A 22,839-nucleotide genomic window follows, 5' to 3' on the forward strand; every position below is an offset into this window, starting at 1 on the left:
TTAATTTAATCAATGCACTTCTGCAGTTAATTTTCTTATTATATTATGAAGTTAAATATTCTTACTGTGATTTGATATATTAAATTTAAAGATTCTCATAATATATTATTAATGAGAAAACAATCCTTACTATTTCTCCTTAACTCATTGATAATTTCTTAAGTGTTTTATTTTGCTAAATTGAAGTTTTAATTGAGGTCTGAGTCAGCAGAAATTAGCATCTAGCTAATTTCTGATAGAATAATCTCCTAAAAGCATATCTTGCTTGCAGAATGATTTCCCACCCTCAATCACACATCCAGATAATATATAAGAAGTACTATAATTAACTTTTGAAATCAGAATATAAGATTATAGCACTGAGGAGGCAGATATCTCAAATCAACTTTAAGTATGACTACCTGGTAAGGTCTCTATTTCATTAGATAATAGTAGATAAAACAGTAGATGAATTTTACTATATTGTATAAATTAGATTGACTCATAAAATATGTTCTTATATCATAACATGCATTCTAGACTTAGAAACCAAACTATAAATGTTAGAAGTAAGACCTTGTTAAAATATTGAAATATCCAAAGATCAATTAAACTAACCTGTCCTTAAGTACTGGAGTGCTGTTGCTTAAAATATTGTGAGATAGAGCAATAACTAAATATAGAAAAGTAGGAAAACTCAGAAATTAGTGGAGGAATAAGAAATATTTACTGTTTTTTTAAATTATCATTACAGCAGAAACTTTTATAAAACTATATGTTTTAAAACTTGAAATTAGAATTCAAGTAACTAAGATTTACAAGTATAAAAGCAAAACTATCTCTTACGACAGCATATTAGACCTCACAAAATAAATTCAAAAGATCTTTTGAATCAAAAGTACCTTTGTCAAATAAAAGAATTATTATTGAGAGTTAATGAATTCAATGTAACTTCATTATTTTGCTAATTTTTAGATAAAAATGAAGTTATTTATATTTTTTCTTTCCTTTAAATACTAGCTCCTTCATGCTTATCAAAGTACCAAATTCAATACTATGGGGGGAGGGGAGGAGTAAGAGACAGACCTCAAAGCAATTTCATACATACAGAAATGCATGTATGTGTGTGTACACACACAAAGAACAGAATCAAAATGGGATTGGGCTACCATTAGACCTCATTCTGGATTGGGCTATCCTCATATTTTACTCTGCATTGGGCTACACTCAGGTTTCAAACTGCTATCAGATGGTCTACAAAAGAATGTGAACTTTTTTTGCACTTTTAAAGGTAGAAGGTGATAACAGCAATAATTTAGAAAATGTCTAGTTACTTCATCATGTGGAATTTGCCCAGCCTATGATTTGCTATCAGACCAAAATTGGTCAAAAGTTTCTTGGTTTATTTTAACTTAAATAATATTGAAAAAAAAATCAGACTTACATTCAGTATAGACTTCAGATTCAGGATCAGTGCTTCCAGAAACAGTGAGAAATGCCTGAGATCCAATGCTATTCAAATCAACCTTTTCAATGTCAGACACCATAGAATTCACAACATGTTGGTCAAATAGGGCTGGTCTGGCAATCTGCATCAATCAAAAGAAAAGATATGAAGAAGATTTCAATTCTCCCAGAAAGAAAACCTTCATAATGATTAGAGGAGTGAACAACCTAGATGCTTCCTCTACTTTTAAGACTAAAATAACAAGCTCATAGAATTAAAGCTAAAAGTGAGCCTAAAAGTATTTAATAAATGTTAATTGACTGATTGATTAAACTTTAGGGTTTTTTTTAACCTAGGTATTTTGTTGTATGTATTTTTAAATGTTTTTAAACATTTGAATGGTTTTAAATATTATTCCAAGGAGTCTATAGACTCCACCAGTCTGACAGAAATCCAGAACACAGATCTCAATCAAGGCTACCCTTCATTTTACAGATTATTATTAATAATAAATCATATGTTTAAATAATTAATTTCATTGTTAATAATTAACTATAATAATTCATTATTAATTCTCATAACAGCAATTATGCTTGTATTCAAAAGCATCAGTACTTTTGAGAAACCCTATATAAACCCTAAAGGGGTATAAAGTACTTTAACTTTTATCTCATTTAATCTCGACAATAATTCAATGAGACTAGTGTTATTATAATCTCTATTTTCCAGTTGGAGAAACTGAGGATAAGAAGTTAAATGACTTGCTCAAAATCAAAAAACTATCTTTTAAATACCTGAAGCAGTATTTGAACACATCATTTTTAACTCCAAGCCTAGAACTCTACTGTGCTCTGCTATGCCACTAAGTTCAACACTATCTACTCTTGTCACCAAGCTAATGAGGAAACTGAAACCTCTATAGATTGCTACTTTTCCAAAGTCACACACAGAATAAGTATGAAAGATTTATGTCAGAGTCAATGGAGATGGCACTGATTCTATAGCAGAAAGCCAATCCTCCATCTGATACTACCTGAATGATCGTAAGTACTTAAATCTCTATTGGTGTGAGTTTCCTCATCTATATTATTTTTGTGTGTCATTGACCCCTTTCATGATATAAGAAAAGTTATGGCTCCCTCCTCAGAGTAGTGCTTCAAATACCTAAAATAAAATATATTTTTATAAAGAAAATAAAACTTTATTCAGTCAATAAGCATTTATTAATTTATTACTGTGCCAGGCACTAGGATGATCACTGGGCTTGCAAAGAAAGGCAAAATTCCTGCACTTGAGGAATTCACAGTATAATGGGAAAGATAGCATGAAAAAACTATGTACAAGAATTTAATCCAACGAAAATTGAAGGAAATTAGCAGAGGGAAAGGATTAACATTCAAAGAAATCAGGAAAGGCTTTTCATAGGTGGAAATTTAGCTATAATTTAGGCAGAGAAGAAAAAGAGACTCCCAAGTCTGGACGATAGATGATCATTGAAAATGCATGAAATAGAGAGGTAGAGTGTCTTGTGTGAGGAACAGCAAAGAGGCCAATATCAATGGATTGCAGACTACAAGAGAGGCAGGGAATGGGGAAGAGAGGTATGAGGTATGAGAAAACTGGAAAGGCAAAAGGACACCGGTTTGTAAAGATCCCTTAAAACTACCTACAACCCCTTTATAAGATCTTTTCATCTCTTTCCAGTCCTATATCTAAAATCCAATGAACAGTCTTGTAAGGCAAATGAATGATGGTTCATTGTTTTCCCCACAGAAATTAGCTATTTCTACATCTATTATTTATGTTTTTACTGATCTAAATATATTAGGAAGGAAAAAAGGAAACATTTATTAAGTTCCTATTGTGTTCCAGGAACTCTTCTGACCACTTTGCTTATATTATCTCATGTGACCTTCAAAAATAACCTTAAGAGGTAAGTGTTATTATCCCATTTTACAGAAAAGGAAACTGAGGCAAAAAGATTAAGTGATTTTCTGGTGATCACACAGCTAATAAGTATCTGAGGTTACATTTGAACTCAGTTCTTCCTGACTTCAGGTCCAAAGTTATATCCACTCCACCATCTCACTTGTCCAGCCTTGTAAATGATTTTTGATACTCTACAGGATCAAAATGAGGACTAGAAAACTCACCTCTCTTTTACGATAATCCATAAATTCTTCCAGAGATTAAGACACTAAGCACTTCCCAGAAGGGAATAATCATATAAAAAATACTTTTAAGAGATATAAATGTGGCAGTTTTCTTATTTAGAATGATGCTATTGATGTATTTCCTTCTTAGTACATTTAAAAGAGAATTGGAAGATTTCTACAGTTTGCCACTTGATAAGCAGTGAATAAGGGAGCTTTCTCCACAGCTCTCACCAACTCACCATCAAGACCACACCAACCTCACTTTGACCATTTGAATGTGTATATTCAAAAAAGATTACACTATGACAAATATGGTTTATTTTAATATAGCAATAGCCAAGAGATTTTAGAATTCACACTCCAGCTTACCTGAGCAAGATGTAAGAAAGATGTTTGTCGTTTTAGGGAAGATACAAATCTCCGTACGATGGGTAGTTTCTTATCTGTTAGGGCTTCTGGAAGGTTTTCCAAGGATGAAACAACCCACTGTTCCCAATTTTTAGCAAAATTTCTTATGTCTGCTAACAAACTACAAAGAAACCCATATGTTAAAGTAATTTTACTTTAGGGGAGGGAGAAGTAATTACAAACCTAGAAATCAAAGAAATTTGGTGGGTTTAGACTTGGTTGTTTTGAAGTGCTCTTTCACATATAAATTTCTATGACTCTATGAAATGTGACTAAAAAGCTAATAAGTTCTGAAAAATAATTATCTGACAACAGGCATTTGAACTTTTCACTACATTCTTCAAAGGAAGTAAAACTGACCAAGTAATATTATCAAAACTAATTATTATTCACAGGCAATTAAACATAATGCAAAAAAGCAAGTTTGGAATCAGAAGATACATAACTGAATGGTCTCATTGTTTACTAATTATAAACTTCAAAATTTATCCATAAATTTAAGTTTTCTCATCTTCAAAACAGAAAAAAAAAAATAGTACCTTCACCAGGCATTATCTCCCATGATTGTTGTGAAAATCAAACTAGATCATTCAACTCCTCACTTCATCTACTATATGCAAATCATGGTGCTAGGTGCTGGTCATATAAAGACAATTTTTTAAAAATACTTTGGGGGAGAGAAATAGAAAATAATTTGAAAGTAGCTGAGATTAATTCAGTATTACTAGAAGGATGAAAGGTAGTGCAACTCTCAAATGGGAAAAGACTTGTTCCAAGAGGCAGTTTGGAAGGGAACAGAAGATAATCAATTCTGTCTTAAACAGTAAATTTGAGATTTTAATGGATTATCCAGCAGGTAACAAGTGACATCAAATTTAAGGCCAAGAGAGAGATTAAAGCAACAGATTAGGGTTTTTAAAAAGATAGCTGGATGAGAGAGAGAGAGAGAGAGAGAGAGAGGGAGAGAGAGAGAGAGAGAGAGAGAGAGAGAGAGAGAGAGAGAGAGAGAGAGAGAGAGAGAGAGAGAGAGAAATGTATAAATGGATATGGCTGTATGTATGTGAAATTGAACTCACTGAAGTTGATGAACTCTACTGTGAAAGTACTTTGTGAATCTTTAGTTGCTAAACAGTAGTGATAGTTAACATTTATAGAGATAGAGACAGAGAGAACACTTTGTAAAGTGCTTTACAAATATCATCTCATTTTTATCCTCACATTCATCCTGAGAGATAAGTGAAAAAAATTATCAGTAATCTGTGTCTTAGCTGCAATTTACCAAATACCTCTGTATACGCAATCTATTCATATATTTATAAAAATTCACTTGACTGGATGATTGGCCATATGTAAACACAGCCACTGTATTGCAGAAACTTTGATCTACTGCAGAGCTGAGAGACTATGTATAATTTATTCTTATTGATGTAAATTAATGTCAGTTTTACTATGCAGAAGTAATAATGAAGCCAAAGGAACATTTGGTAAAAGAATGGTAAAAGGAAAAACTATAAGAAAAATGTAACCCAGTTAAGTGTGATTCATAGAATCATAGATTTGAAGCTATAAAAATTCTTAAAGACTAACCACTTCAATCACCCTCTTTTCACAGATGAGGAATCTGTGGCCCAGAAAACTCATTTATTCTGCTTTTGGTTATGCTACAGAAAGTACATTAATCAGGATGTGTACTCAGGACCTATGACTACAAATCTAATTACAATACTTTTTTTTTTCAGGATACCAGGCTGCCTCTCAATTTCTCTATCACATATTTATTACACACTTTCCATTTACTTAGCACTGTGTGAATTTGCTCCTTAATATACTAAAGTTTTAAACTGATTATTATTCAAAATGAAATACCTTTTTTTAAAAAATTCTATTTTTCTCCTATTAGAAAAAAAAAGTTTTATAGAAGGCCTCCATCAATCAGTTCACATCAGATCATCAAGATTACATTACTGTAATATTACTTTCTCACTTAAGTAAATTGTTAAGTTTAGGGTCATTGTTTCCAAATAAATATATGGTACTGCATTTCTTGATGCACTTAAATCTTTTCTTAGGATTCTTATTGTCAGAATTTTACATTTAACAAACCAGTTTCTATTGAAACTATGTCGGGGAATTAAAACTTAGATTTTGTGTAAGGTTACCCACAGGTTTTAAAGACAACATCCTTCACCTCTCTTTCTATGATACTCAAAAAGAAGACTTTTGGTAGAAAACATACATTACTAATAAAATTAGGAAAAGAAACAAAATACATGCAATCAGATTGCCACCTATTACTTCATTCTCCATCCAAACTTGCCAATCCCCAAATATTTCTTTTTTTATTTTACTTCCTTCCATCTCTACCTTGGATTATACCTGGAATTCCTTCTCTTCTACTTTACTCCAGACCAATTTTTGGTTACTGAAATTCTACCCACTCTTCAAGACCCAGTTTGAATCCATTGACACTTTTCTCTGATTTTCCAAAATGGAAATGATCTCTGTCTCATCTGATCTCATGGTACTTATATACACTTACCTCATTTAATCTACAGTTTACTAACCTGTGGACATTTTACATCCTCTACTAGGTTGTAAGTTTTCTGAGGACACAGGTCATTATTTATAAATAAGGCAGATGTCTTCATTTAACTTTTTAATATCACCTATGCAAAGTCTAGACATTTAATAATTTTATTTTACTGAATAGATATCTTTTCTTCTGGTTCGATTCTTTTAAGACTTGAGTAATTGGTAGAGAAAGAAGAGGAATGGAAACTTGAATTTTCATTGGCATAAGGATTTATAGGTAGGAAATTTCCTCAACCAAAGTAGATTAACACTTTCTTTGCAACTTCCAGTGTTTGAAAGTCCCTTGTGTGCATCTTAACCTTGCCCAGGGTCACACAGTCAGTATGTGTGAAAGACAGGATAAGATCTTCCTGAAATCAAAACCAATTCACTCTTCACTGTACCATAGCACCTCTTTTTGGTGTAATATGTAGAATGAAACTCCTTTATACTGACAGGTTAAACATATTTACCCCAACTTACCTACCTTTCAGGCATTTCTTGCATCGTTGCAGGAATGAGGACATCTGTTAGGACCTTAAACATAGGAAAAGATAGTTATCTTAAATCTTTAGAGCCAATACTTTCCATAAAATCACTTAATAATTAATAATTATTTGATTATTTTCATGTATTTATAGTTTTAATATCTCTAAAATGTGTGTCTACATGGGAACCTAGGACAGGTGGAATATATATATATATATATATATATATATATACATATATATATATATATATATATATATATATATATATATATATATATAGGATTGGAAGCAAAGTAGGCAAAAGAGAAAGGAAAATCTTTCACACACATACACATCAGGACATCAGGTTGGTGGTCTTGGAAGGCAGGGAAGAGAAAAATGGAGAAAAATATTACCATGAATGCTGAGAATAAGCCAAAATTACAAAAGTTCTAAAATGATGGTAGCACTGAAAAAACTGAGTTGACTAAGAAAAAACATTTAGAAACATTGTCCTTCAATGTGGCCTGCTTGAGAAAGTTAGGTTATAGGCTCAGTTTGAAAGGAAATCTATATTGGATATATTTAAGAAAAGTAAAATCTGAAAGAAGGCAATTTCAAAATAAGAATGAAAAAAATGACCAATATATTGATTTGCCTTTTTTAACTATACTTACTTATTAAAAGAAAGAGCTTTTATTAGTTGGAAGAGTTGGTAGATAATGTACCAGATACAACAAAAAGCATAAAAGTAAAATTGACAAAACATTTTAAAAGACACAAGATGAAAACAAAAAGGCAATACAAATATGGAGATTTTGTTATTACTGTGTCAAATCTAGTATACACTTAAAAAACTAAATAATTGTTCACAGTTTCATATTCAATATGCTTTTTGTTTTTTATCCTGAAACATTCATGTATGTTGGAAATTATAATAAAAGAAGGAAGTTTGTATTTTAAAAAGAAAAACAAACAAAATTAAAAAACAAAAATAAAGAGTGGACCAGTAAAGTGGCTATAGGTCCTATTTATAAAGCTCTATTTTTGTGTACATGTATGCCTACACTTAGGGTTAAAATAATTAACAATTTTAACATGCACTGTATATTAGCATGTTTTGATATAATTCTCATATAATATTGGCTTATAGGTAAAGGAATATATCATCAAATGTTATGGGTGGGAAAAGTAGGAGAATCTACAAGATCACAATTTCAAGTTTTTCAACTATTTTCATCATTTTGTTATGATGTGCCATCTTTTCAAGTTTTGTTAATGTACTGATCAGGATAAATCTCCAGTATTCCATTCCTGAAAATCAACTACCTATTAAACTTTTTTGTATATTGGACATATAGGCATCTCAAATTCAACATGTCCAAAACAGAATTTTTCATCTTTCCTCACCCAAACTCCTCTATTCTGAGCTTCTCTAATATTTTCAAGAATACAACTATCTTCCTATTCACCTAGGTTTCCAAATTAGTTCTCTTTGACTTTTCATTTTCCTTTAATAAACATCTAATCAGTCACCAAATCTTATCATTTCAGCCTCCATAATAACTTCTCTCCTCTCACACAGCTGCCACTCTAGTTAAGGTCCTTATTGTCCTCACCTGGGCAATTATAATAAGTCTAATTGATCTCCCTGCATAAAATCATTTTCCACTCCATCCTACTCTGCTGCCAAAGTGATTTTCTAAAGTATCAATCTGACACAATGTTACTGTCCTACTCAATACTTCAGATCAAATATAAAGACCTTATTTGGGGCATTTAATTCTTCATAATCTGGCCCTTTCATATCTTTATAATCACTACCATTATCATCACCTCATCTTCCTCCTTCTCTTCTTCCTCCTCCAGATTGTCATTTAATTTCATATCTTCGAATTTCAAGTCACGGGATTTATTCCACAAACTCATGCTTTCCTGTTAACTACTATTAATAAGAAGCCATGAGACACAACAGAAAGAGCATTGAACTTGAAATCAGAAGACAAGTTTAAAACCCAGCTTTACTAGTAATATTACTGTAGGCAAATCACTTTGCTTCTGGAATTCCATATCCATAATATGGGATAATATCTATACTCCCTACCCCCCACAAGGTTGTGGTGAAGAAAGTATTTGATAAATTTTTAAAGCAGAATAGAAATGTAACATTATGAAGGAGCCAATTCTACAATCCTTATGGCATTTTTAGCATCAGATGCTAGAACTTGAGGCTTCCTTGAATTGCTGCCCAGTCCCTGGATTCTCTATTTGGGGACCAAGGATTAGGAGAAGAGAGATGCAGATGCATTGGCCTATACCTCTACTTTCTATTCAGATCTCAGTAGCCAAACTAAAGTTCACAACCCAGTTAGTCTTTCAACTTGTCCCCAGTGCTGTGACTTGAGTTTGCAGAGTGAGTGCTCCAGGAAGTTCTTTATTTAATGGCTTATTTTTTACATTAGAAATGATAGTACAAGACTATTCCTTTTTTTTTTTTTTCCTGAGGCTGGGGTTAAGTGACTTGTCCAGAGTCACACAGCTAGGAAGTGTTAAGTGTTTGAAATCAAATTTGAACTCAGGTCCTCCTGAATTCAAGGCTGGTGCTCTATCCACTGCGCCACCTAGCTGCCCCCAAGACTATTCTTACACGTGTTGTTACAACTTGAACTTGGGAGAATAGTGCATCTGCCCAATCCTTTTAGGTGATAATTGTTCCATTCCTTGATTGGGAGGGAAAGAGGCTAATCAGGATACTATGGTTCTGCTCCTAAGTTTCTCTCCTTCCTGCATCTGCAGCTAAGTCACTATTAAGATCAAGTACATTTTCTAACAGTTTTAACCATCCTTTTAGCTTGAAGTTCTCTCGATTCCAATTCATTTTGTAAAGAGCAGATTTTTTTTCTTTTTGCAATGGTTTTGCAACATTTACATAGTGGGCTGGTTCTCCTCACACTTTTATGTCCACTGAGAATGAAATTAATTATGGATCTATCTTGACCATATCCTTTCCACCAGAAAAGCTTCCATATATACTACCTCATTTAGTGTTTGGCTAGGAGACTGAGGCTTTTGTATTTCCACAAGAATCCATGATTAATGAATCTTTTGTAGATGCCCCAAATTTTTTATTTCAGTTGGACAACATGTTAGGAGCCTTTTTATTAAAATCAGGGGCCTTTTCTATTCTACCTAATCTTTTCTTGTTTTGAAGGCTGCATTTAGAGCCAATAGAAAATAAGATGCTCAAAAGAATTTCCATAATTGCACCTAATTCTTTTTTTGCAAATATCATAAACTTATCCAGTAAAATATCTAGAGGGTTTTCTTTAGACTATAATCTAATAATAATAATGATAATTTATAAAACAGAAGTTGCATCTCTTCAATTGTTAATGCTAAGTAATAGATTAGACTAGTTTTTTAAAAATAAAAATAAACCCTTTGTTTGAAAAACAAATAAAAATTAATTTTCCAGCATCTCTTCAGCTTGAGGGATTTTTATTATTATTTTTATACTCAAATGTAAAATTTATGGAAAACATTTTGCCATAAGGTAATCCAATAAGAAGTTGTTGTTTTTTTAAGTGTACATTGCATGTAGAAAATATTAACATGTGATGAGGCTCACCTTATAAAGAATTGAGTCACAAACACAAAAAATGTCAATGATAACAGGGTTTTCAAGCAATGGGAGAAGATGATCAGGCATTCCTTGCCAAAAATGTAGTAAAAAATGTTGAATCTGGTGGTGGGAGAAAGGGTAAATGTAATTAATTTCTTCACTCTACATGAGCACACATATAGTATAAAAAGAAAATTTTGGGGATCACTCTTACCTCTTCAAAGTTTCCATTAATTGCATTATCCAAAATACACTGGCAGTGAGTTTTGTACATCATAATGAGAGTATCTACCTATTCAAAGAAGTGAAAGATTAAGCAAAAAAAAATTTAATTTCTTTTTAATGTTAAAGGAACTCAAATAATTCTGTCTTATCAGATGGGACAGTTGGCAAAAAAAGAAATAGCATTTATATAATGATGAAATTACTTTTTAACCTGAAGTAAAACAAAGTGAAATTCCAAAAATATACACATAAAGTCTCCCTCTCCACTTCTAAATCAATAATCTAGTAGTTTGACCCTATAAATGTCAGCTTCTTATTTTAACTACCTGATTTCATTGGTGTGTATATTCCCTGCACCAACACAATTCACCATCCCTGTATAATTAATAGATGGTCTTCAAGGATTGTTGTGGCTAAAATATTAATCACCTTGCAATCAGCCCTTAAATAAAGATCTCCAAACTGAGTGAGACTAGTTGTATATATGAGATATTTAATCTATTCTTAACCCCTGGAAACATCAATTTTCTCATCAGTTAAATAAAGCTAATAAATTTCACTAGTCATGTTAATATTTGTTGATAATTTTCTCAAAACAAAATTTTAGGATTTAGAAAGATGCTTAAAAATTGATGAAAGTTATAGATTTTGAAAGGATCTTAGAAATAGTCTAGTTCATCCCTTCATTTCACACATGAGGAAATAGGATCAAGTAATTAAAGTGACTTGATCAAACACATATAGGTAATGAGGGAAAGAGTTAGGATTTGATGACAGGCTGATTCCAAATCCAGCATTCAGCCTAATTCCTTCAAATAGAAATTATCAGAATTGTTATTTTTTGCCATGGATTCAATATCAATAACTCATTTATTCACTTTCAAATTTTATAAAAACTTTGGACCATGACTGCATTTCACAATTACCATTATTTGCTTGATGTGACTGAAAATAGACAGTATCATTTTCAAACCAAAAGCTAAAGCAAAACTTTTTTTTTATTAAAGTTAGTGAAAGCAGAGATGGATTAGGTTAAGAGGGGTAACTTCCTTGAATTAATGTACTAAGTTATTTAGAGGTAAAAGGGTGTTAGAAGTTTCTCTGTTCAATGCTATTCACTGGAGCCACTTTCTAGTTTTTTTAGAAGCTAAAATTTAAATTTGTTTTTATTTTTTGATAAATCAAAAATAGATAGGATTTTTTAATTCTATCTAACCCTGACTCTAAAAAAGGTATAGAGTAATGGGAGGGAGAATGATGAAGTCCTCAAATTCAGTCCTATCTCATCCAATTTTCATCAAAACAAGCAGGCAGCTGGAATAGGGGCACCGAGACAGTGAACTGGCTATTTTCAAGAGTGAGTCAGGGTCCCCAGCTGCCTACTAAATAGAGGCAGAAGGTTGTTCATGATAATGCTAACTTAGTTCTGCTCTGTCCTGGATGTTTCAGTGTTTACAGGAATTTATAACAGCAGCAAATTCTCCCAATCTATTTTTGAGTTTATAAGTAAAGGAACTCCTCAGAAATTAAGTAATGAGATGGAGATGCTAAAATAAATTGCTAGTATATGTTTCTTTTCAATAATACCTGTCTCAATGAATTGCTATAAAGACCAAATAAAATATATGTATGTTTCTTTTCTTCCTTCTATCACTCTTTATATGTATGCATATGGCCTGATTTCAGGGAATTTCTCCCATCCTTGCAGTTTAGCAATTTATTCCATTAATGCAACATTAAAAGAGTGTATAGCCTTGGTCACTGGAATGTTAAGTAATTTACCCATATAGCTTGTATCTGTCAAAGGCAACCTTAAGGCCAATCATCTACTATACTACCAGACCTCTGCCAAGAATATACATATCATATGAACAGGGATGCATAATGCATATTTATACATATACATGTGTGTATGAGTATATCTGTGTGACACCACCATTTCCACATATGAAGGAAAGTCAACTAAAAAGGGAAATCCCAATATGACATTTAAATATATTTGTCCAAGATGCTAATCTCAAAGAACAGGCTTTCCTGGCTAGGTCTTCTAGCTTTGTTTGCTGCAGTTTGTCCAGAGACTGCCACATTGTTAATGTCAGTATCTCACAAAATCCAAAGTTGCAATGTCACTTTCAAACCAGAAATATAACAACCTTTAGGTAACAAAATTATTTTCAAACAGTTTACAGAATTATGAAGAAATCCATTAAATAACAAATTGAGAGATATGAGGGGAACCATGTTAAAAGAATGATATCATAGGGAATAAACTAAGAACAATCTAAATGAAAAATAAAATCTAACAATGAAACCCAGAATCAGTCTGAAATAGTTCTTTTCAATCTAAAATAAAATGACACTGTAAAGAGAAGAAGAAATTACTCAAATCTCATTTTGCTTTTGTTTATTCTGCTGTGAAAATAATCATTGAACTAGAAAGGACAGAACAAAAGATAACTAATAAAAAATTGATACCTAACATATGTAGTGAGATACTAGAAAAAGCAGCAAAGAACACTGGGACTAGGACTGAGAATACAGAACAAATCCCAACTCCATATTGCCTTAGTATAGTAACTTCATCTCTCTTGACCTCAGTTTCCTTATCTATTAAGTGAAGGAGTTGTTCTAGATCCCAGCTTCTTAAACTATGGTTTGTGTCCCCATATATAGTCTTGTAACTGAATGTGGAGATTATGAAATTATGATTTATTATCAGTAAATGGTTGACTTGTATACCTATTTTATATATCAGGAATCATGTAAAAATTTCTCTGGCAAAAAGAGGTCATGAGTGGAAAAAGTTTTATGTGTTAATACTAAACAACTTCCAATTCTAAATCTATGATCCACTGATCCTTGATGAGTTCATCACTAGGCCTGAATGAATTGCTAGGACCCTTTCACTTAACTGAAAGGCTAAGGATGCTGGAAGAGTTAGTATAACATTGGAGAAGGACAAGTATTATCCCTATTTTTAAAAAAATAAGGGAAAATAATGGAGTCTGCAAACTAAGGCTTGTGGTTTTAATTTCTTTCAAGGTAGTCTATGAGGTTATATCTAACTGAGATTGATTTTGTGAGAATTGTTTTTAATTCTTAATAAGTAAAAGAATAGAATACAACCAAAATTTTAAATGATTTTTACAAGGGGTATCCATCTACTATTCATCTTTATTGCCATTTCTACTTCTATGATATCTTTTCTATTTGTCTTTTTCCTATTCAGATAGTCACCCCTTAGTTCAAGTCTCATGATCTCTCACCTAAACTACTGCAATTCCTTCCTAATTGAAATCCCTAGCTCAAGTCTCTCCTTTCTCTAGTTCAAATGCCAGAATGATTTTTCCTTAACTATAATCCTGTGTCACTCTCCTAATTAATAAACTCCAGTGCCCTCTTTTGCTTAGAGAATAAAATATAAGCTCCTCTATATGACTTTTAAAGTCCTTTACAATCTAGTTCTAATCTCTCTCTCTCTCCATACTTGGTATATATTACTTTCCTAATTTGTATTGTTCAGTTGTGTCCAAACTGTTCATGATCCCTTTTGGTATTTTCTTGGCAAAGATACTGAAGTGCTTTTCCATTTCTTTCTCCAGTTCATTTTACATATGAGGAAATGAGCAAATAGGATTAAGTGACTTATCCAGGATCACATAACTAGTAAGTATTTGAGGCAAGATTTGAACTCAGGAAGAAGAGATTTCCCGACTTCAGGTCTGATGTTCTATTCACTGTACCACCTACTTACACAACAGCCAAATCAAATTGACCTCTCTTTTCTTCACACATAACATTTCATTTCCTGACTCTGTTCCTTTTTATTGCAGTATCGTATGCCTAGAATTCCCCCTTCCTCATATTTATGTCACAGAACCCTTCAATTCCTTCAAGACTCATGCATTCTGCATATTTTCCCAATTCCCCCAACTGCTGATACCCACCCTCTCAACTAACCTGTACATCTCTATTTGTACCTTTTTTGGTATACATTCATATGTATCATGGATATATTGTGGATAGAAAGTTAGCCCCAGAGCCATGAAGATCTCAATTTAAGCCTTACCTTTGTCACATACTGGCTGTGCGACCCTGCATAAATCATTTAATCTCTCATTACTTTAGATGGCTCTCTAATACTATAAGTTACAAAAAAAGATGTTAACCTTCATTGATAAAAAATATTTCTTCATCAAAGAGTTCTTTATATAAACGAAATCACAAGTCTTATACTTATCCCTTATCTAAAACTAATACATGCATATGTCTATTCTAATGAAATGCCAAGTGCTTGAGAACAGTAACTCTGTGTTTTTTGTTGTTGTTGTTGTTGTTTGTTTTTCCTTTAGGTTCCTGGTGACTATCTTTCAACACTGCTAATCTCTACATAACTCTCTATGAGTTTTCTAAATTATTTGGAATTATGTTACCTACATTAACACTTTGGCAATAGTTATTCAAGTATTTTCCAAAATTATAATAATAATAACTAGCCTTTATATTCACTATAAGGTTTGCAAAGTATTTTACTAATATTATCTCACCACTTGTCTCAACAAACCTGAGAGGTAGTGCTATTATTATCCTATTCATTCACTTTAGTTGAAGAGAAAAATAAAATAAAACCAAAACAACCAGTCCAATGACACATGGCAGGGATTTTATAGATTTTGCAAGCAATGGAGGAGTGTCTCTGACTACTAGCTAAATAAAAAGCCTGGCTAGACAAATGATTTCAGTGGCCCAAAAATGAGCAGTTGAGTTTTGAACTTACCATATAAGTATAGGAAAATCAAGTATTAGTACCTACTACATGTAAGTCTCTTCATTAAAAAGTGGGGGGAAGGATGTGTATGTGTGTGAATACATACATACATATACATGTATATTGTGTATATAGGCACACATATCTCAAATATAAGACTATCTAAAAATTTTAAAGGTGAAAATTACTATTGAAAACATCTAATCTAACCTCTCACTTCACCATTTTTTAAACTTGACAAGTTGATCTAGATGGAAAGCCATTTTTAAACATTTAATATATATTTTGTCACCCCATGGTTAGGTAATGAGAGTAAGAAAGTAAATAATTAAACTAAAAGCCGTTAATCAACATTAGTAATAGCTTGCCCTTCCATAAATGCGTCAATTATATTCAAGTATATAAATTTCTGACAGCTTTCAGCAAATGCTAAGATATACCTTGAGGACTGAGCCAGGGAACATGTATATCAGTGACTGGATGAGGAAATATTTCTAGAGGAAAAATTGGGAAGCAGTGAATGGCAGACAAAAATTGAACTTTACTTTCATTGAAATTAACTCAAAGAGGGAATAATGTACAAGCTCAGTTGGATGTAGCTTACTCTATAGGGAAGCAGGAGGGGAAGAGATAAGAGAATGAGAGGGGCTGATAGAAGGAAGAACCAATTGAGAGTGATCAGAAGATGAAGAAGTATGTCAGATCAATACCTTGTCTTTCGAAATGCATCCTTGGTACACAAGGTGTTGTGCACTAGGGAACTCTGGAAGAAGTGTCCCAGTTTTTGAGCTGAGTGAATATTTTCGAGTGAAACCACCCTACAATTCAGAAATTAAAAATATATTGTTAACCTACTTTTACATTCCTTACAGAGAATGAGTACTCAGTAAATGTCCTTTGAATGAATGAAATCAAAAGAGAATATCAGTTATCAAGTAATTGGTTCAAAGGTTACATTAAATTAAATAGAAATACATATGTAGATATAGATATATATATTACACATATATATATACACACATACATACATGTTGCTGTCATCTCCAAACATTGTAAAGGCAGAAGACTATCTACATTTTGTCCAGAGCATAAAATTTATAGGCCAACAAACCTGTTGTTTCTGTTTATTTATAAATATATCTATATATGTTCAAAATAACAAAATTCAATGAAAATATATAAAGAAGAGAAAGATAAATATGCGGTCGTATTTTTCATCTAGCTTTAAGATATAGCAAATAAATTTTAATGGGTTCTCAGAACTTTACAGTTAGCTTAATATTAAAATTATGGAAGCTTCACCATGATTTCATTTACAGGAAGGTAGGGAATTGAGATTATTATTTTATTGGTATATTTATTGATAAGACCAAGTTAGAAAAATCCTTCTACTAATCCAGGTGGTAACTTCTCTCTAATTTTTCATTTAAGGAATTATCTAGCGCCCAGCTTCTTAAACTGTGATTCACAACTCCATATAGGCACTTGTAACTGAATGTGGGGGGATTGTGAAATTATGATTTGTTATAAGTAAAGGTTTGATTTGTGTACATATTTTAAATACCCATATAAGCAGGGTCATGTAAAAATTTCTCAAGTCAAAAGGGGTCACAAGAGGAAAAGTTTAAGCCCTGATATAAAACCCAAGCTCACATGGCCAACATGGATCAGAGGTAAGACCTGAAACCAAATCTTCCTGATTTCAAGCTTTTCTATCTATTATATCAAATTGCCCCTCTCTAAAGAATATTACTTCTGGAAAGGACTTTCAATATCATAACTTCCCCTTCCTATTTCCCATGCAGCCCACAGATGTTAAGAAACTTGACAATGATTACATGGTTAGTTAGTGACAGTACAAGATTCCAATTTCCTTGCTCCTAGTTTAGTGTTCTATAGAATTTTTTATTTTTTACTTCTGTAATTTAATTTTCATCTAATTTAGGAGAGTCAGAAACAGAGACACAGAGATCTAACTATACAATAGATATGTAGATATATAAATGTTACATTATTTTGGGTATAATCAGTGAAATTGACATCTGGTTTATAATTAGTAAAAATTATATGGGACTATATGTGTGTATACATATTTACATATATATACATATACATATATATATACATATATATATATATATATACACACACATATGTGTGTTCACACATATACACTGAATCATAAGGAAATAGCATTTAGGAAAACATATCCTCTATTCCAGTCACTATCGATGTAATCTTTGACAAACCACTTTATTTCTTTATTTCTCATTTATAAAGTGAGAAGGCCAAGCAATATGAGCTTCAAGTAGAAATTTATTAATACTGAAAAATCACATGCATCCAAAATACACACTAAGATTCACATAAAGCACAAATCCCAAAAATCATCTGTCTGTACTCCATTCATGTTTGATCAAGAAAAAGCCCATCAAAATGTATTCTCCAGGTATACTATCAACCACAGTCCTAGTCACAATCATCAGGAAACTATTTTTGGCAAGAACACTTATAGGATTCCAGATTTTTAGATGAAAGTATCCTTAGAAGTCATGTAGTTCAACACCTCTCATTTTACAGATTAAGAAACTAAGATTTATAGACAATAAAAAGTAAAAGATTTGTTCAATATCATTCAGATAATAGAAGGTAGAGTGAGAACAAATCCCATGTCCCCTGACTTAAGTTAAATCCAGATCTCATTACATTGTACTACACAGCCTATAGCTATTAGTAGTTTCCTATTAAAACAATTTCATTCTTTATTTCATCTCAACTTTGCATATTTGTTTCAAGATTTTTTGTGTCATATTTATGACCTTTGCTGTTCCCAGACAAAAAGATTTATTATTACCTATCAATAGGTAACATTCTACTTTGCCTTATAAATACCCTCTGCTCCATGAAGGCAAATAAGATGAAGCCTAAAGACTGGGTAGAGAAAATGTGGGCTCTAAAATGTCTTGTGGCTTGAAAATACTTACCTTATAAAGACCAGGACAATGTTTTAATATGTGTACATGTTCAATCATTTAAAAAATAATTCATAAAAAGAAAATAAAAATTGATATATTTTTCAGGAGAAAAATACTTTTTCACCTATTTACACATTCTATTATCTGAAATAGTTGAAAAAAATTCTCATTATTGAGTTGTCATAGTCATCTTAATAGTTGGTAAATTTGCAAAGAATTAGAATACAATGAAATGCACTCAATACCAAGCCAACTATTAATGCAATTTAATCCTTTCATTCTGAATCAGAATGCACTTTTGGAACTTGCTATAACTTATGGTTGATAATGTGATCAGTTATAAATACACTGAGAAGAAATGGAAATATCAGTTAAATAGCAAAAAACTCTGGATAAGGAAATTCCGTTAAGGTGGGGATGGGGTGCCTTCTCTGCAATTTACAGTCTTAGTTGCCTATGTTAATGGGAAATGAATTAACTTGCCCATTATGTGTCAGAAGCAGGATTAGAACCCAGTTTTTCATAGCTTCAAAAGTGATTTTTCATCCATTGTGCCATGGAACAAGAAAAAGTAAGATAAAATATGAAATGTTGTCAATTAATAGGATTTAAACCTGGAAAGGACTTTAGGGATTGCCTAGTTCAATCTCCTTTTTTTACAGAAGAGAAAACTTAAGCCAATAGAAGTCCATCCAGTGACATTCCCAAAGTCATACAGCAAATAAGGAGTAGACCTGAAATTCAGAGCCAGGCCTTTTACATTCCACATCTAATTTTCTTTCCACTGCTAAATTATCCATGGCTAAATTAAATTTTCAGAAAACCATCTTTTCTCCTTAATAACCCTTTTTTTCCTAATAACAAAATTAAGCAAAATAGAATGATTGAGTGCATTATTTCTAAGAAATGCTTCACCTCATTTTAATGAATACATGATTCTATAAATTCAAAAATCATGTGAATAAATTATAGCTTTGTTCCAAAGTGATGCACTTTTATTCTAAATAGGTAGATGTGGAAATCAATGAAAAAGAAACCTAAAAAAATATAGTTTGAGTGAGGGGAGAGGAGAGATTACTTGGGAGCATTTCTACAAGTGGGTAAGACAAAAAAAGTTTTACCAATAAAATAATAAGAAGAACCTAGAATAAAATGCTAAAAGAAAACCAGAACTGGGAAGCAAGAAATGTGGGTTTCTAAAAGAACCAAAAGGTTGTTCTTTTGTTTTCTGTATAAGGAGGTACCAAGTCATTGATTAGAGAGATGCCTCCTTGCTTACCTAGTGAAGTGACATTTGGACTGTTGTGTTGAGCTTTAAGCATCTCATTACCAAAAGTTGTAAGGAAAGAAAAACAGAATGAGCCTAGAGAAGAGAAACAAATATGATTAGAGGGAGGGAGGGGCTGATTTATGAGGGAAGATTAAAGGAGCTAAATCTATATAGCTCAACTAAGTGATGACTAAGAGAGAATGTGATAACAGTCTACAAATATTTGACAAGCACACTGAGGTGGGGGGATGCACTATTTGGCTTGATGTAGAGTTGTTAAGCTGGTCATGAAAGGATGAAGTCAAAGAGGGAAATTCGGAAGGAAAATATGACTGAAAAGGATGAAATCATGGGATTTTGCCAGAACAAAATGACAGCTGCATTATTTGGAATATTTAATATAAATCTGAGCCAAGAACTAGAAAACACATTGTTTATGTCAAATCTTGCTCTGGCTATGAATTTTTTAAAAGTTCGTTTTATACATTGATACTACAGAAATTTTTCTGACAATTTTATTTTTATCCTCTATATTGTGTTGACTTCAACTATCTTTTGTCCATTTGTAATTATATTTATTCTAGTTTTATTCTTGTATTTTATTATGAAGAGATAATTTTTAAGGAGGCACTTTCTTATTTTTCTGATGACCCTGTTTCAATGAACTTGAATATTTTTGCTTTGATCAAACTTTTACAAAACTTCAAATATCTCACATCAGACAAAAAACAGTTAAAGTGAATTACTATGCTTTACTCTTACTAACTTCTAAATTCATAAGAAATAAGACAATACTTTTACTCTGTACTTTCTGAATAGCCTCTTTAAAAAATTTGATTATCATGGTAACTAGCTCAAATGTCCTATAAAATAATGAAACTCTCCTTCCACATAGAAGCATTGCACATAAGGTGCTATATTAATCAATTTAACAACATTAAAGCATTAGGAGTAGGAGTAGTAATATAGCAGTGGTAATATGCTAGTAGTAGTAGCAGTAGTAGTAACAGCTGCTGTTACTGTTTTATCCATAGAATCCTTCACAAAACTCAACTTGGAGCAGTAGATAAAAGGTCAAATTAAGGAGTCAAGGAGATTTAGGTTTCACTTCTGCTTGTGACACATACTGGTTATAGTTATAGTATTATTATAGTTATAGTATTATAAACCATCAGACTTAACTTCTCAGTACTTCCAGCTATTCTCTAAAATCACACAATTGTAAACCAATAGCAGAGGGATTTTTCTCACCAGGAATTCCCTAACCTAATAAAATCTCAAAACCAGGGGCAAAAAAAGTCCTTTATAGTAATTTTATAAGATATTTTTATAGATCTAAATCCAATTATATCTCAAATTTGCCTTTGTCAAAATTCAAAGGACTAAATCTCAAAAATGAAAATTTAACAGTAACACCACTAAAAATTTTTTTTTTAATTTTCCATTAACAGGCACTATATTGCTAATAAAATTGATCATCTTTAAAAGACTTTTGGTATAATAGTTTCAGGTAATACTTTGTGTATAATTTGCCCATTTCTAACCATAATCATATATCCCATAATCTGGAACAGAGGGCTAATAATAAGAATTGACTTTTTTTTCCCTAAAATCAAGAAGCTAGGAGAAAAAGTTTCTACCTAACAGGTAGGTTAGCATGCTTAGAAGGTAATATTTCTCTTCTAGTTCATTAAGGGAAGAAATAAAACAAACATTTCAACCCTTGCTTTTTCAATGTAAAAGGGTTAATTATGCTCCTGACATCGAGGACTAACTTCACCATGAATTCCAGGAATGTTGAACTTAACACCACAAGCTCCTTTCAAAATTGCCTCAATGATCCTAGGACTGTTAAGTCCCCAATCAAAATATCAAAAAAGATTATTTGGGGAATTCCTTTGTTTATTCATTTTAAAGCAAAGTCTCTAGTTTTAAGAATTCCCCAAATTTGTGGTTAATTCAGGTTGATGGTAACTTCTCACTATTCAAGAAAGGAGCATCAAAGAGGTAAACAATCTCCCAAGTTTTAATTAAATGAAACAATGCATATGGAAGCATTCTGTAAACAATCAAAATCCGCATAAACCTAATTTATTAATCCCTTCTTCCCACCCCTACATTGAATACTGTGTAACATTAAATACACACACACACACACTCACTCACACACACACACATATGGCATCATTTTCCCCTTTGAAAACTAAATCTGATCTTAAATTTTGTTTAACAAATTTAGATTATCTATTATGTGTAGAACAATGGACTTGGCACAGGAAAGAGATGGGAAGATTAAGTAAGACAAGGACTCTGGACTCGTAGAGCTGAAAACAATATTTGGAGAGTCCAAAACTCTGATTTCATTAGTGTAGAATGCTTCCACTTTTCCACAAACACATCCCAATAATCAGCTATATCATTGGTCCATTAATGGCATAGTGGCTTAGAGTCAGGAAGACTTGAAGTCAAATCTGGCCTCTGATACTTGTTTTATGACTGGATGTACATCATTCAACTTCTGTTTGTCTCAGTTTCCTCAACTGTCAAATGGGGCTAATAATGATAGCATTTAGCTTGATAGGTTGTTATGGGTTCAAATGTAAAAAGTGCTTAGCACATACAAAATGTTAATTCTCCCTCTTTTCCACTTATTACGGTAGAGAATTGCCTGGGATATTAAGAAATTACATGAGTTGCCAACACAAAGCTAGTACATCAGAGGTAGAACTTGAATCCAGGACTTCTTGACTCCAAAGCTGTTCATCCCATCTACTATGACATGCTGAATATCACATCTACATAAGGTCAGAGCAGTCTTGAACGATTTTATTTTCTTAGACACAAAAGGAAGGGCTACTGAATGGATAATATTTAAATGTCCTCTACTATTATTATCACTCTCAGTAAACATAGATAAAGCACTAAATTTAAAAAATTATTTAAACTTA

At 32.1% G+C, this 22,839-nt stretch overlaps 1 protein-coding gene across 1 annotated transcript in view; it reads right to left on the bottom strand.

The window, feature by feature from the left end:
• The window catches only part of RFX6 (regulatory factor X6), a 66,985-nt gene that overhangs the window by 16,060 nt on the left and 28,086 nt on the right, over positions 1–22,839 (bottom strand). Inside the window, exons 7-12 of the mRNA XM_074264692.1 lie at positions 16,357–16,464; positions 10,868–10,945; positions 10,660–10,773; positions 7,049–7,098; positions 3,952–4,111; positions 1,424–1,568 (exon numbers count right to left, since the gene is read on the bottom strand). Of these exons, the coding sequence (XP_074120793.1) occupies positions 1,424–1,568; positions 3,952–4,111; positions 7,049–7,098; positions 10,660–10,773; positions 10,868–10,945; positions 16,357–16,464 (655 nt within the window). The remainder of the gene's footprint in view (positions 1–1,423; positions 1,569–3,951; positions 4,112–7,048; positions 7,099–10,659; positions 10,774–10,867; positions 10,946–16,356; positions 16,465–22,839) is intronic.

The sequence above is a fragment of the Sminthopsis crassicaudata genome, chromosome 4 (genome assembly GCF_048593235.1).
Source record: "Sminthopsis crassicaudata isolate SCR6 chromosome 4, ASM4859323v1, whole genome shotgun sequence".
In the NCBI taxonomy this organism is placed as follows: domain Eukaryota; kingdom Metazoa; phylum Chordata; class Mammalia; order Dasyuromorphia; family Dasyuridae; genus Sminthopsis; species Sminthopsis crassicaudata.